At 39.7% G+C, this 17,493-nt stretch overlaps 1 protein-coding gene across 2 annotated transcripts in view; it reads right to left on the bottom strand.

The window, feature by feature from the left end:
* rab11fip4a (RAB11 family interacting protein 4 (class II) a) overlaps window positions 1-17,493 on the bottom strand; it is a 121,862-nt gene that overhangs the window by 57,393 nt on the left and 46,976 nt on the right. For both annotated transcript variants that reach the window (XM_049560223.1, XM_049560225.1), the window contains 3 exons: window positions 9,763-9,897; window positions 7,475-7,510; window positions 7,106-7,214 (listed from right to left, as the gene is read on the bottom strand). In XM_049560223.1, the coding sequence (XP_049416180.1) occupies window positions 7,106-7,214; window positions 7,475-7,510; window positions 9,763-9,897 (280 nt within the window). The remainder of the gene's footprint in view (window positions 1-7,105; window positions 7,215-7,474; window positions 7,511-9,762; window positions 9,898-17,493) is intronic.

Raw genomic sequence — 17,493 nt, 5'->3', positions numbered from 1 at the left:
CAATGGGATGCCTCAAGTTTAAGTATAAGTTTTGTATTTACTGTCTACTTCAGGCTGCAGCCAACAGTATCATGGTGTATCATTAGTTTGTGATAATGTTTATTTGGGGACAATGACATGGCTGGATAGCCAGCTAAGCTGTTTCTCAATACTTAAGTTCGGCAGTTCGGACTTGTGGACTTGGCAAGTTTGGACTTGGCAAGTCCACGCAAGAGTCCGGACTTCCCAAGAATGGGAGGACGGGAGTACAGTCATTTCTGCTTTTGGAACAGCAGCGAACTTGATGATGTCACCACCTCCGCTCGCCTTTGCTATTGTACTGTGTTGTATACATGCATTTAGAAGAAAACAATATAAACACAGCCCAGCCCTGCGTCTTTTCATAGACACTGTAAGAAATTAATATGTATATGTTTTTAACGTTTCAACATATATAACTGACATACAAAAACATAAATAGCCAAAATATTTTCATAAAATGTCTTTTAAAACTTTTTCCCCGCAGCTGGCTTCTGATTATAATCAAAAGTCAAGTGCGGGTGGGAAAAGTTTGTGGAGAGTTGGTGGTTATTGTGATCGTGAGCACTGGCGAGATGGAAATCGAAAATGAATAACGGATCGGAGAAGGCGTCTTGGAGCAGTTATTGCAGCAGGACTGCTGTACCTGCAGGCTGAGAAGGAGGCTGCCCAGCTGAGGAGGCAGATCCCAGAAAGACAGCGGAGGATGAGGATGAGACGTGCGATGCTTGCATGTCTGTTCGATATGTTTGTCCAGTTGTGGACAAAGTACCCAGGAATATCACAACAAAGAACAAAAACTCAGTCACAAGTAAAAGTGCTGCATACCAAATCTGACTTGAGTAAAAGTATCTGGGTATTGTCAGCAAAATGTAGGCCTACTTAAAATTAAAAGTTCAAAGTACTCATGATGCAGAGTGACCCAATTTCAAGTGTTGTGATCATCATATACATGAATATGTATTGAGTATTAATTGATCAACGTCAGCTACATGTAAAGCAGCATTTAAATGTTGTCATGGTAGAACTAATTTTAACACCTGTCACTGGTGTACTAGTCTAATCTATAACAATGCACATCAACTTGTAAATATGAAACTTACAACATATAAAACAAACTATCTGAAAAGTATCTATAGCTATCAAATAAATGTAGCTTGAGTAGAATGTACAGTATTTCCCTCTAAGTAAATGGAAATACGCAAAGTACATCAAATTTGTACTTAAGTACAGTAGCTACTTGAGTAAATACACTTAGTGTCCATCACTGCATTTGTCTCATCATTATGCTTTCTGTCTACATTTTTATGGAGACTTGACAGTTTACTTGGTACACCTAGAAAAAACAACAGCAGTTTAATATTGTACTGAGTCTAACATTTTATTGAAGTGTTGAGTTGTAGATTGTGGTGTTGTTGAACTGTACTGGATTATACTGACAGCAGTTTCTCATTTAGTCTGTCCCCACCAATATAAATGGGATCAAACAGGTCAGATGTTAAGAGGAAAATTTTATTCAGCCACACTTCAGACATCAGGTATACAATTCATATCAGATAATCAATATTTAAAATGCTGTTGAATAAATACCACAATAAAGACAATTAATCTTTAAATACAATAATTAAATTACAATAAATTCTTAAAATCATTATTGAATGGTAAAAACACATAAATAAGCAAAAGAATGCAAAGAACAATAACATGTTACAACATTTAATAATATAAGAATATATCTTATGAATGTTGCCCTTTAGACATACCCCAAATGAATTACATTTCATATTTAACCACTACAGATATATCAGCCACGAGGCTGCTCTCTGGGGCAGCCTGAGCGCTCATACACACGTTTATTATCTATGAGCGCTAACACCGCTAGATGACAGCCATGTCAGCGCACATGAGCGCTGACACTGCTGTCATCTAGCGGACCTCAGTCACATTCAACTGGGCTCCATATTAAAACATCGACCACAGGTCTGACGTTTAAACTACGCATGAAAACACTACGTTCTGTGACAAAACAACAGTAACATATTGGTAATTGTGCGCCTTTCCCTCACTTGTCATTTTCCGATGATTGTTGCGAAATGCATGCTGGGATACCTGGCTGTCTGAAGCAACGGTGCTGGAAGCGGGGGGGCCAGGGGGCCATTGGCCCCCCCACTTTTACCCTCCTGCCACATTATTTTTAAGCCGAATCAAAGGTTCCTATATTACATTACTTACGGTAAAAAAGACTTTCACTTTTCACTTCCACTCATACGGTAGGTAAAATACAGAGAGGGGCCATAGAGAGAAAGATACAGCCTCCAGCAGGCGCTCAATTGTGCGCACCTGTTACTGCCTCACCAGCCCGGTAAACCAGCCCTCGAGCATCCTCGGCAGGCTCCGGGTAGACTCTCAGCAGTCTGGCTCTATCCAACAGCACCTAGCAGTAATCCCCACTAACCCTGGCACCGTATTATAAGAACTCCCCAGTTATAAAAAATAGAAATAAATCAAAAAGGGAACCAAATTGTAGGCCTATCTGGTTCGCAATCAAACATGTCTAGTGCTGGTGTGTTTTATTTTTTATTCTCAATGCCCCTCTGCAGCTCCATAGTACACAAACATAAAACAAAAAATAAAGAATCTGAATTTAAACTCAATTTGTCTGACTTACATTTATCTCTTTCATATCATGAATGCATAGATCTATGCTTTTGATGTGATATGCAGCCTGCCTGACAACATAGGCTACAGAGGCACTGGACCTGCTGCGCTCAGAGGTGGAGCGGCGTTTTGATCATGAGGGACTCCGCGTAGCTGCAGGGCGAGAGCAGGCACTTCTTGAGGCAGCTAAGGGGAAACGAGAGCGGCTAATAGAGCTTAGATCGAGCCCAAAAAATCCAGCCTGACCCGGCCCGAGCCTGTGCACGTTATGTCTACCCGTCATTTTTCAATAAGTTGGCTGTTATAATTAAGAGTATTAAACCACAATTCTTGTTATTTGAATGACAGAAATAGGATCTTAATGAATGCCGTAACACGGAAGCATGATTATGTAATAAAACAGGTGTTTATTTTAGGATCCAGGTGGGGAAGGGCTGTGTGCGCACAATGTTCCAACAGGGGACAGCCATCCATTCTGAAACACCGCCGTTCCGAACCAGCCCCACTCTGAAATTGATTTTCAATCAAGTTTGAGAATTGTATTGCAGAGTTTTGCACAGCGCCGACTGGATCTTTGCTCTCAAACCACAAAAAAATGTGATGGCACAACAGTCTCCTTCAGTACATTATTCTATGCTTTCTTTTAATTTTCACATTGGCTAGTCATCCTGTTTAATTTGTCTTCTGATTAAATCGGAACCGTTGAAACAAGTTGTAGGAAGCCTCTGCAAGTAATTGGTTGCTGGCAGGCAATCTGTGCTGCAATAAAATGGTTAATCAGCAGTGCCGTGCACAGTAGAGCCGATGTGCTGCTGGTTCTGCTGGCCTGAATAGAATATAATGTCTATAGCCTACTCTTGTGTGTACAGCCTTTATAGACTGAGCTGAGTAGTGATGCGCGGGTCGACCCGTAATGCCCAGGTCGGGCAGCAGTGATCGTCTGTTAAATCGGTCTGTAAATGATAGTTTGACATTATTATTATTATTACAATCATTAAGCTATTACTGTCACGGCATCCGAAGGTAATGATGCGTTGAGCAGGTGACAGTTCGCGGTCGTTTTCAAAACACACTTGTGTCACACACTCCAGAAACTTGTTGAAACTTTAAACAATAATTAATTGTACAAAACGGGGGAAACAAACGTTGACAAAAACGGTTCCATAATTCATATTAAATTCAAAAGATAATGAAAAAACAGCTATATAAAAATATGTTAAAAAAAATATATATATATCGAATACCAAATTTTCATAACGAATACCTACCCATAGAAATTAATATTCGAATATCCAAATATTTGGGTACAACCCTATCCATAAAGGGTTCAAAGTGTTCAGGTTTCATGCAAACACAAATAAACTGTTTGCTTTTTTCCTCCCAAGATAAAGTTCGTGATTAAATACATTATCTGACTAATGAGAGAGGACGAGCGTGTAACTTGCTGCAAGATACTGCTGCTTTCACTAAAACACACTGTTGCCGCTGTTGCGCAAGCTCACACTCAACTCAGGCTGTACTTCAATCCCTGATCACTACGCACCTTTAACTAGTCCCTATTATTAACTGGACATTACACAGGTAGCCACGCCCACATGGTGACAAGCCCCAGACGCACAGCACTTCTGAAATGAATTCGGCGCGCCTGGTCTTAAGTCCACACAAGTCTGCTGCGATGCATCCCTGGTGAAATGGGTGTGGCGAGAACACATCCGGGAATTTGGACTGAACTTGGCTAGATGTGAACTTTGAATTGGAACAGTACTTGGGCTGTGACTGATGACGTGTCACAAGTCCACAAGAACACAAGTCCGCACAAGAACGCATATTGACAAACGGCTCTAGTCTTGATGTTAGACATACTTTCAAATTATGTTTACTATTTGTCAACTGTACACATTGTTTTTGAGTTTGAATCTTGCTAGCTTAAGGTCAGCTTTCTGTGTCATAGGGTTCTATGAGCTGACTGGTCTAGAAATATCTCCTGTTGTGTATTGAGGCTATAGTCTGCAACTATCATGCTCTATCTTCTTTCATTTTCCTGTGTCTGCTGCCTACTCCTGTCAGATATAACAGCACTGTTGCCATAGCAACAAAGATATTGCCTCAGGCTTAGCCAGGAGGAGACATGGCTAACTTTCCTACCTTATAGTGAGTCCGTCTAATACAGGGTATGAAATTAACAAAATATTTTGCAGGCAATTTTGGCCCCCACGGGGGCATTGTCAAAATGTTTGGGGGCCATCAAAAAATTGTAATTATGCTCTAACAATAAGCACATGAAAAGCAAAACCAACTAAGATAGTGTCTTCACTCTTCAGTAGAAACCACTATAAATAAAATAAATAATGGGTTACATAAAGTTATGGTTGCAAAATATCGCTCAGATTTCCTACAATTCAACCAGTTTAAATGTGATGATTTAACCATTAATCTACTGATAGCAGTACTAATGCTTCACCACATTACAGTTACTTTTACTATTAAAAAGGCCAAATTACTGTAAATTCTTTAGATGCAATCCTGGAAGAAAGTTAATTTAAAATTTGACATTCATTCTACCTTAATTTTTCATTAATTTGTCATTGTGTAGACACAGATCACCCAAGAAATGGTTAATTTATACTTATGGTACAGCAAAGCCCCCTTCCCTTCTCTGTCAGATTACTTTCATGTCATCAGTGCAATCTTGTTGATTATGTCTGGAAAATGAGTTGTAGATGCGACAGTAAATTAATTTAATGAAAATAAAATTATTCTATAATGTCAGATTGTAATACTATTAAAAATATAAATACATAGAGTTGTTTCGAAAATTTGGGGGCAATTTTGTCCCCCAGAACATGGCTTTTAGGGGCATTCTTGGCTAAATTGCGGGCCAAATGGCCCATGGCCCATGCTAATTTCTGACACTGGTCTAATATAAAAGGCAGGCTTAACCTGACATTCTACAACCAATCTAAGGCCAAGAATAGTCTTAGACTGACTTCATGCAACTAGCCCCTAGTGTAGAAATTTATTGGGGGGCCCTGGACAAGACTGATCCCTAAAAACAAAGGCACCAGATGGTAACAGGAGTTTACCTGGGAGGGCTGGACAAGGCTAGATTTTCAAGGTCAAAGCCCCCTTAATGGTATATTAATTAACTAGGGGCTCACAACAAAGCTGTTTTCAAAATAAAAGCCCATAAATGGTAGAATGGTTAAATTCAAAACTTTTTTTTAAAAAATGTATACTTGCAGTGTACCTACCTGCTCGCAATACTTTTATTACAGACATCAATTAAGCTTCAGAGAGATTGCAAAGTAATTATACTTCTGCCGGACATTTTTCAATCAACTATTACTTTTGCACAGTTTCAGGAACAGAAATCATTCAAATGCCAAAATGTTACACTGCTAAAGAACATTAAATGCTTGTTTTGACTTTTTGCTATATGTTATGCTTTATGAGTCAGAGCATTTATTCATTAAGCCTTCTGGTTAATTTATTTAATCTTCTACCTTTAACAGTATTACAGTTTAGCTTCTTGATTTCAATGTCTTTCAGCTCTTAGCTTCTTTGGTTAATGAAGTTCAGCTTTCTACTCTGCCAGTTTTACATTTCAGTTTCCAGGTTTTTCAGCATTTGGGCTTTCACAATTTCAAGGCAATTCATTTCACATTTCTCTATCTTTCAGCAATGCCTTGCGATTAACTTTAGCTTTCGGCATTCACACAGCAGCGTTTCAGCATTTTCTTCAGGAAATGTATTTTCAGGTTTGTCTTAATTCAGAGATCAGAATAATTTGTGTAGAATTAAAGTCTATGTTCATGTCTAAGAGATACAAGTTCTCTGAGAATTAGAGTTGTAGTCACCACCATGTCTCCCACATAATAGAATACCAAAGTGTACCTGTAATACTAAAATAACAGAATACTAAAGTGTATCTACAACACTAAAATAATACAATACTAAAGCATATATATATAATACTAAAATAACATAATACTTAAGTATACCTACAATATAACTGATATACTAATACTAAAATTATAGAATACTAAAGCATACCTACTCAATGTCATTAACCAGGAGCTTGCCTACATGGGACATATCAAGCAGGATCATCCCCCATGTTAGAAAGCACTATGAAGCTTTTAAAGACTCCAGCAATATTACACTGACTTTAGTTGACTCCAGTAGTCTGCACAGTTTAATCTCACATACTATGCTGAAAAGGAACTCAATAGTGGAATGAAGTCAGTATTGACCAAAATCCAGCAGTTATGTTTTCAGTGAATTGTTGAGGCCATGCATCTAAAATATTCAAATTCAATTCTTATAACTGGGCTAATCATTTAAAATGTATGTGTTTGTATAATAACTTGACTGCATTTTTGTGTGCATGTGTGTGTGTGTGTGTGTGTGTGTGTGTTTGTGTTTGTACTTTTTCTGTGATGTCTAAGTCGCAGGAGTCGATGCTGTCTGTGAACAGATCCTCTGTGCTGCTGCCCTGGCTAGACCCAAACACATTATGGTTGGCCTGAAACAGCTGCCTGCAGGGAGGAGAGGACACATTAGAAATCAACAGCGAAGAGACACATAACTACCCACTTTACATAATGATGATTACATACAAACTGTGCCACCTTCTGAAATTGCTCTCCTATTATAATACTCTAATTATCACCTTGATAAATGCTGAATCGTTGGGATCTGTTACATGTGATTGGCTGCCCCCCTCCTTTTATGCAAATGAAGATTCACTTAAGTATCTTAATTTATAGGTCATTATTAGAAAGGTCAGGTCACTCACCGCCCAAATGCTGTGCTGGAAATCTTTCTATTAGGGCTGAAACACAAGAGAGAGACTGAGTCACACACATCTTGCTGCCTCAACAATAACCAGTCCTGCCAACTCTTATGCACTGACACTTTTTTACACACCACATATCCATTTTCCCACACAAAGAAAATATTATTTATAACTGATAACTTAGCCAGGGCCACTGCTGACCACTTGGCTGCCCTACGTGCCCACTTTTTTTTGCCAAATTGGGAGTGCAAAAAATACATTTTAATTAATAACATAATTCTCCCGAATCAATATTTTAATGTCCACTTTTTGGCTGATGATTGTATTTTATATGCCCCCGGTTCTACCCCATCCCAAGCCCTGATTCATCTACAGACTGCCTTTGATGCTTTGCAATTATCCCTCCATAACCACAGACTAGTTTTAAATGCAGAAAAAACTAAATACTTGGTATTCTCCACTTCTACCACTAGTGACTCTGACTATCCTGCCATCAAGACCTTAAATGGCACCCACATTACTCTCACTGACTAATACAAATACTTAGGAATTTGGCTTGACAGCAATTTATCATTCAAGATTCACATTCAACAGGTAACTCAAAAACTAAAAATCAAATTAGGCTTCTTGTACAGGATCAAAGTCTGTCTGTCTCCCTCCAACCGAAAAATCATTGTACTGTCAACCTTCATGTCTGTCTTTGATTATGGGGACATCTTGTTTTGTCACGCTGCCCCATCAACTCTTCAGAGCTTCAAAGCTCTACTGCTGAAACCTCTTAATTACCTCACATCTCTTCTCTCATTAAAATCCAGTAACTACAGAACACGATCCAGTAACTATTTAACCTTAGATATTCCATATACACGCACTAATATTGGCAGAACTGGTTTCAGATGTTATGCTCACTTTAAATGGAATGATCTGCAATCTGCCCTTAAACTTGAGACATTCATTCATCTTGGAGATTTTGTTGTGTGATGTTTACTATGATTGTTGTAACTGTTTCTGCTAATTCCTTTTATATCTTGTTGTTTTTGTTTGTTGGTTGTGTTGTGTGTTGTTTTGTCTGCTGATTGTGAATGTTCCTTGTTCTCAGGTCTCTCTTGTAAAAGAGATCTTGATCTCCATGAGACTGCCTGATAAAATAAAGATTAAATAAAAATAAAAAATACATTTTACACACACACACACACACACACACACACACACACACACACACACAAAGCATCAAAGATTGAATGAATTTTTAAATTACAGGGAAAAAAAGGAAAACTGAATGAATAGCATGCACATTCACTTTGAAGGTGCCGTATGTTCAGTCAGTGTGTATTCCTGTCACTTTATCTATAGGACTGAGTACACCTCCAGGGCCAGGGGCCCACTGTCTCATAATCTGCATATGATTACAATGGGCACATACTCTAGTTGATCTGCCATGTATTGGTTGTTACAATACATTTGTTGCTATTGCATCTGAGACACAGAGACACAAAAACAGCCACCCCATTGGGAAGATGTTGCCATAGCAACATCTCATGCGCACCGTCTAATGTGGCTGCAGCATCTGGTACCAAGAATAAATCAGAGGGTGGGATTTGGGTGTATGGCTTATGGGTAGGCTATCTGAACACTGTTATATAGGGGCAATGCTGTGGCAGCAGCAGAGTGTATCTTCGCTCCACTCGTCATCTACCACCAACTGTAGCTGCCATCAGAGTCAGTTATACAATTTAAGTTCATTTAATATTTTTGAGACAAATACAAGAAGAAGGTTTTAGGAAAGAATATTTTTTGTTAATAAATATAAATAAATAAATAAATTGATTAACAATTGGGAACATAAAACCTGGTAACATATGTCTAAGAGGACCTGTCTTATATTTTCATAGAGGAAATAATGTTCTTTTGTTGCTGTGGGGTAGGGGCAGAATTGTTGCTACACTCTATATGCATGTGGTGCCAGACTCGACAGAGAGCACCTGTAATGTTTAAGTTACTTTGCTGTGTAAGTTTTATGAAGATTTGGACTACGCGAAGACTTGTTAAGCCTGAAGTTTCCTTTCTTACTCACCTTGAGTTAACGTGGCCAATGAGTTCTCACGGCATGTTGGATGGCATGTTGGACGGCATGTTTGATAGCATGGATGTGCAAATAAATGCCCGAATAAATGCCCAAGAACACTTTGAGCTTGTGATTTCAACTGGAGGGGAGTTATACCCACCACTGTTTGGTCTGATTCAGCCTTTGTGTTTATGCTCCCGTCCTCATGCGTTGTATGTTTTACCTGTTGGCCTTGAGGTTTCGAAGTCGAGCCTCAAGGTCATTGAGTAGATTCACTTTCTTGCAGCACTGAGAACAGTATATGTCCAGCAGCTCACTGTTATACAGCTGCCTTATCTTCTGAGGAGTCTGTCCAGCGCTGCAAATGCAAAGAATACATCGATGTGAAATGTAGAACTATATGAAAGATATTCAATATAATTGGATGCAACAACAAATGTGTTAACAATGATTCAGGAAGATTGTTTTACTATTTTCTTATTATGAAGAGCTTGTGACACAGTTCAAGAGAGGCATCTGTTGGCCCTTTTCACCACAGACATTTTTTAAAGGTTTTTATATGCACCTGCCAGTCAGCATCTGTGGTCATCCCAGGGAGTACAGTCTTATCTTGGAAAGTGCTTAAGTTAATGTATCGGTGGCACTGAGGTCTCTGTAGCATTTTAAAGGTAAGATGTAGTGTCATTTGGCTGAATGAAAAGATAACATGGATGTTTTTGATCGGGCACTTAATATACAGTAGCTGTCACTATGTACTTTTGGCTCTTTATGTGTACAGATAATATAATACTTGAATAAAAATGTAGAAATATAAATGAACTGAGGGATTAGATTTCTTTCTATTGAAAATATACATTACAGGTGCACCTTTGACTCCATCTCATAGTCTCATCATCTCAAAAGCTCCTAAAAAGCTAGTCAGTGAACCTTTTGAGTTGCATATATTTTGTATGAATACAAGTACAGTACAGGCCAAAAGTTTGGACACACCTTCTCATTCAATGCGTTTTCTTTATTTTCATGACTATTTACATTGTAGATTCTCACTGAAGGCATCAAAACTATGAATGAACACATGTGGAGTTATGTACTTAACAAAAAAAGGTGAAATAACTGAAAACATGTTTTATATTCTAGTTTCTTCAAAATAGCCACCCTTTGCTCTGATTACTGCTTTGCACACTCTTGGCATTCTCTCCATGAGCTTCAAGAGGTAGTCACCTGAAATGGTTTCCACTTCACAGGTGTGCCTTATCAGGGTTAATTAGTGGAATTTCTTGCTTTATCAATGGGGTTGGGACCATCAGTTGTGTTGTGCAGAAGTCAGGTTAATACACAGCCGACAGCCCTATTGGACAACTGTTAAAATTCATATTATGGCAAGAACCAATCAGCTAACTAAAGAAAAACCAGTGGCCATCATTACTTTAAGAAATGAAGGTCAGTCAGTCCGGAAAATTGCAAAAACTTTAAATGTGTCCCCAAGTGGAGTCGCAAAAACCATCAAGCGCTACAAGGAAACTGGCACACATGAGGACCGACCCAGGAAAGGAAGACCAAGAGTCACCTCTGCTTCTGAGGATAAGTTCATCCGAGTCACCAGCCTCAGAAATGGCAAGTTAACAGCAGCTCAGATCAGAGACCAGATGAATGCCACACAGAGTTCTAGCAGCAGACCCATCTCTAGAACAACTGTTAAGAGGAGACTGCGTGAATCAGGCCTTCATGGTCAAATAGCTGCTAGGAAACCACTGCTAAGGAGAGGCAACAAGCAGAAGAGATTTGTTTGGGCCAAGAAACACAAGGAATGGACATTAGACCAGTGGAAATCTGTGCTTTGGTCTGATGAGTCCAAATTTGAGATCTTTGGTTCCAACCGCCGTGTCTTTGTGAGACGCAGAAAAGGTGAACGGATGGATTCCACATGCCTGGTTCCCACTGTGAAGCATGGAGGAGGAGGTGTGATGGTGTGGGGTGTTTTGCTGGTGACACTGTTGGGGATTTATTCAAAATTGAAGGCACACTGAACCAGCATGGCTACCACAGCATCCTGCAGCGACATGCCATCCCATCCGGTTTGCGTTTAGTTGGACCATCATTTATTTTTCAACAGGACAATGACCCCAAACACACCTCCAGGCTGTGTAAGGGCTATTTGACCAAGAAGGAGAGTGATGGAGTGCTGCGGCAGATGACCTGGCCTCCACAGTCACCGGACCTGAACCCAATCGAGATGGTTTGGGGTGAGCTGGACCGCAGAGTGAAGGCAAAGGGGCCAACAAGTGCTAAACACCTCTGGGAACTCCTTCAAGACTGTTGGAAAACCATTTCAGGTGACTACCTCTTGAAGCTCATGGAGAGAATGCCAAGAGTGTGCAAAGCAGTAATCAGAGCAAAGGGTGGCTATTTTGAAGAAACTAGAATATAAAACATGTTTTCAGTTATTTCACCTTTTTTGTTAAGTACATAACTCCACATGTGTTCATTCATAGTTTTGATGCCTTCAGTGAGAATCTACAATGTAAATAGTCATGAAAATAAAGAAAACGCATTGAATGAGAAGGTGTGTCCAAACTTTTGGCCTGTACTGTATATCGTTGTATCGAAGTGTGACTGACAGAGCTTGACCAAGCAGTTGATGTTGTTATAGACCTGTTTCACAGTGTGGGAAGTGAGCAAGGCAGGCAGCAGTGACAAAAAACTGCAGTCAAAACAGATTGTTTTCAACAGTCTTCACAGAAACACTGACATCCTTTTCAGCAGCAACCAACAGCACTACAGACAACAATGCAGACAACAAAAATTTCCTAACTTTTTGGCAACCACAGTTTTGCCCAAGGTGGCCCAACTTTGGCATGAAAATCAAGTGTGTTTGTGTGTTTCAGTGAAGGTGAGTGCTTCTGTTCTGCCAAATGGCTGAAGGGGAAAAGAGGGAGAGGGGCATTACTGTGTTGTAACTTAATCACACATAGTCCAATCTGCTCTAAATTTAACATGCTGGACAACTGTCAGGGCCTGAAGACATCTACACGCTCACACTGACTCATACATATGCCACCTGCTGACAACAGGATATCAGCCTTATGTCACAAAGACCAGTTAGTTCACATAAAATTTCCATGGTGTGGTCTACACGTGATATTCAGCAACACAATGATAATTACTGTGTTCTCTAGTGCCACGTAGTGGGAACAAGAAATAGTACACAATTTGTGATTTGTCATTTCCAGCACCACACACTCCATACAGGAACTGTCTATGTCGTGCGCACAGTGTTGTTGACAAGAAGGTGCAAGGGCTCGTTAATCACTGCTTGCAGTTTTAATAATTATAGCCCAAGCATCAGTTGGTGCAAGAAACCTGTTGAAAACCCACTCTGTTTATTATTATTTCACAACTGAAATTGCTTTTTAATTGCTTTTATATTTTACGTTTTTTTGTGCTTGAGTGTTGAATTTTTTGTTGAAAATTGTCTCACTAGCTCCTCCTAGAAAATGTCAACAAAGCAGTCACTGTGGTAGGTTTACCCTGGAGGAACGAAAATTGGGAAGCACATGTAACATCCCAGGACTTCAAAAAATAAGTCTCTTGAAATTAGTCTTAATTTTCAGGGCACATTTTTCCATTTCCAGGCATTATACTTCTCAAAGATATTTTACAGATTGTCTTTTAGCAGATTAACTTGATCCACCTAAATTTTGTTTAGTATAATCCCATGACCTTCCTGATGCTAAATTGCAAAGCTTTTGGGCCCTATAATGCATGTAGCAAGTGTCATTGCTATTTAGATGCCGGCGCAGTTGTCATTTTCACGCCCTGCGCCCTCTTCGTCTAACTAGCAAATGAACTTGCGCTTCTCTGGGCGTGTTCGTCTAAAAATGAGGAGTGGTCAGGCGCAGTCATGGCGCGTTGCTAGTTAGATGACGGGAAAAGCAAACGCGCCAGTGACCAACAAAAACCTGGTCTAAAGTCAACGGCGCAGTATTTCGCTGTTAAACAAGTTCGTAATATGCGTCTCTAGACGGGTGCACATCGCACGTGCACTCTGCTCAGACACACACGGAGCAGCCACACATATGCAAAAGATACCAAATAAAAATATGATTACAATGTGAACGATTATTATTGTGCACATTAAAATATTTATCAGAAACATGTCTTAATGGTCAGTCATTAATCAGAATGATCTAATCGCAGTAATAATGATCATCATAATCCGGGAGGTCCAAGCTCGCAGCGTCCGAATATATGGAACTGCGAGCAGACCTCAACGGGCTGATGATGCATAGCTTGTAAAATGAACTTGTCTTTCCAAAATGAGTTGTGATCATTTTGGCATGTAAATCACAAAATCAAAGATGTGAAAATGTTTGATAAACTTTATTTTGACATAAACACAACAATAACCAGCTTCTGTGAACTAAAAACGTAAACTTAGAGTCACGTACAAATGTATATTTTTTTTAAAAAAAGCTTTTAGAACGTAAAACTGAAGATCATCTTGTCAGGAGGAGGAGGATGCACAGCACCCGGGGAAAGCTCCACAGCCCGCGCGCAGCCAGACCAGACAATCCGGGTGCAGCCAAGGGACCAGCCCTTCCTGAGCCTTCAGGCGGGGGGTTCAGGATGCTGGAGAGGGAGCTGGGCTCTCTAACCTCAAAATAAAAATAAAATTGAATAACTTAGAATTTGTTGACAGCGTTTCTCTCGTGCGTGCGCTCTCTCTTTCTCTCTCGCAGTCTCACTCTGTTTCTTTTGACTTTTCTAAGATGACAGATGCTGAATATATACTCCCTATCTGATGCTGTGGCTGTTTGTGGTTGGCTGAGAGGGATGTGAACTCATTAGTTTGCAGCTGTGTTAATCAAATCAGGTTGGGTTTCCATTACGCGTGCCAAACGGTGCCAATCCCCTTTGATCTGTCATCAGATGTGACGGGACAGTCGATATAGAGATACAGTTATCGTCTCCTCAGCTGTAAAACGCTCACTCTTTCCAGTTGGTAGGTCCGCCATAGCTCTCCGCCGTGCACTGCAATTGCGCCTCTCTTAAAGGGAATCAGAGGTGACACTCTGATTGGCTTATGGAATGATACGCCCAAAACACACCCATGACTAATTCGCAGAGTAAGTCCAACCCTTTTAGACTCTCCGCCATGGTGCACAGTCTGAAAACGCGCTGTCTAACTAGCAAGTGACTGGGACACACCCATGCGCCGCATGCCGTCCGCCGTCCGCTTTAGACCATCTAAATAGGGCCCTTTGAGTTTTCACTGAAGGGTGTTGCAAATTTTGACGTTTTGACATGATACAGGAAGCTTTTGTAATTTGACTTCATGGAGTCCACTCTGCCCTAAATTTCACATGCTATGTAAGACTCCAGGCCTAAAAACATCTGCATGTTAAAATGTAGTCATACTTACAGAGTCACCTACTGACACCAGGAAATGACAGATTCTCTTCGTTGATTTACCCTTTCTATCAGGTTAACCAGATTCACCTCAGATTTGTTCAGAAGAGTCTCAAGTCCTTGATAATGCTCAGCAGTGAAGCTGTTGCATGTTTATCAAATGGCTTTGGTATTGTGAGGCATTATTTGCCATGAAACTTCATAAACAACTCTGAAATCAACTACAACCAAATTTTGTAAGCATACAAGCAAAAAACATTCTATATCTGATTACAGGACAGTCTTGCATTACAATGTCCCAATATCTTTGATTTAAGGTCAACCACATAAATGTTTCATTTAATATGGTTTTTGTGCTTGTGTGTGACAAGGAGGTATGATAGAGGCCCCAAGAAAATTTCAATGAAGCAGCCCTTGTGGTGTGTTTGACTAAGATGCACACAATTTGGTACAAACATATATCACCTCTAGACTTGAAAAAAGTCTCTTAGGGCCATGCTCATGTTCTGAACTCAACAGGAAGTCAGCCAGTTTAACTTAATTGTGAAACTTTATGCTCAAAACAAACTCTTCGCCAACTTCTCCTAACATATTAACTTGATGCACCTTATTCAGTGTAATCTCAAGACCTTCATGATGCTACACTGCAAAACTTTTGAGTTTTTGTGTTGTTGACATAGTGAGGCAAACAGTCACCGTGAAGCAGTGACGATATTCAGCACACTCTTTTTATTATCCAGTAATGCGTAACTGCGTATTTGATATTTAGGCAGTTTGCTTTTCCATATGAGAACTGTATTCATTTCACAAAGTGAGATTAAAACAACATGCCTGTCAAGAGAGACTGAGACAATAACAAAACCTACTTGAGCATAAAAATCAATGCAGCATTGCTTAAAAATGATATACCACGCAGGGAAGTCATAGGTGGATAAAGTCAGCAGTGATGATGGTGAAGACTCAACTCCTGACAGTTTCTCAAGAAGACCAGAGGAAGATATTGAAAAAGGCTATGATCCATGTGAGGAGGACATGTTAGTAATTTTCATCACATTATTGTTTTGTATCTATAAAATATGTGGTTATATAGGTTATATTTATAAATATTGTTATAATATGTATATATTTATATGTATAATGCATAGTCACCTGGAGCACTTGACTCCACTAGTGGATATAATTATTTAAAAAAAACTATGGAATATTTTTTACAATATTTATAAATATTATAATGGTATATTATTAGGGACCTTGGCCGTAGGGTGAGGACCCTATTGTTTTTGGTGTGTTTCTTCTTTCTTTCTTTTTTTCTTTCTTTCTTTCGTTCTTTCTTGCTTGCTTCTTTAGTCTTTCTCCCACCGTCTCTTTGAACCCAAATGTGACCCCCTAAACATGCTCAAAAACTCACCAAAATTGGCACCCATGTCAGGACTGGTGAAAAAAAAGATAAAATGAAAAAAATAACCCCAAAAGTGCCCAACTGGGCTCTCTAGCGCCACCTGGGAACACTAAAATGGCCACTCTTTGAATGATCAAACCAAAACTGGCTTGTTCATCACATCAAGACCTACAAATCATGTGCTGACACCCCTGACCTAAATCCTACAGGAAATGAGCTATTTGCCCTTTCAAAGTAAGATTTCGCCTCAAAAATGCTCTTTTTCAAAAACTATCTCCTCCTAGACCATTTATCCTATTTGCTTTAAACTCACACACGACAGCTCAAACCCTGCTGAAAAAAAACTTCTGTATAACTTTCTCATTACTCAAACGGTTTGGATTTTATGGGCTCTTAAGGGTAGCCTGGTGAAACCATCCTGATCTCGCAAGCTCATATTCAATTTCGCTCCGCAGATCAGTCTGGCCATGCAATCATTAAGGCGCATTCTGGCATCGGTTAAAGCTTACCGGACCAATCACAACTGTTTATTACTTTGAGGCGGGCACATCAATCAGAATAGGAGGGACAAGGAGTGGAGTGAATGCATTTCATAAACAACCAACATGGTTACTGATTTTGAAACTGCGATGGTAAATGTGTTGAACGAACTGGAATGTACAGTACAGGCCAAAAGTTTGGACACACCTTCTCATTCAATGCATTTTCTTTATTTTCATGACTATTTACATTGTAGATTCTCACTGAAGGCATCAAAACTATGAATGAACACATGTGGAGTTATGTACTTAACAAAAAAAGGTGAAATAACTGAAAACATGTTTTATATTCTAGTTTCTTCAAAATAGCCACCCTTTGCTCTGATTACTCGAGAGAATGCCAAGAGTGTGCAAAGCAGTAATCAGAGCAAAGGGTGGCTATTTTGAAGAAACTAGAATATAAAACATGGAGGAGCAGGTCAGGGAAGCGGCCAAGCTGGGAAATACAGCCATGCAACTTGGAGTCCACAGTGAGGAGGAAATCCGCAAAGACGGCAACACTCTTTGCCAGACATCATCACAGCTCATCTCCGCTGCAGTTTGCTGGTCTGTTTATAGTGGCGTTGTGCTAGCCTATGTCACACGTTTCGTTTACTCTGGTTTTCCG

Source organism: Epinephelus fuscoguttatus, linkage group LG19 (genome assembly GCF_011397635.1).
Source record: "Epinephelus fuscoguttatus linkage group LG19, E.fuscoguttatus.final_Chr_v1".
Lineage (NCBI taxonomy): Eukaryota > Metazoa > Chordata > Actinopteri > Perciformes > Serranidae > Epinephelus > Epinephelus fuscoguttatus.
Note: the sequence above shows the minus strand (reverse complement) of the source record. Positions and strands in the feature narration are given on the sequence as shown.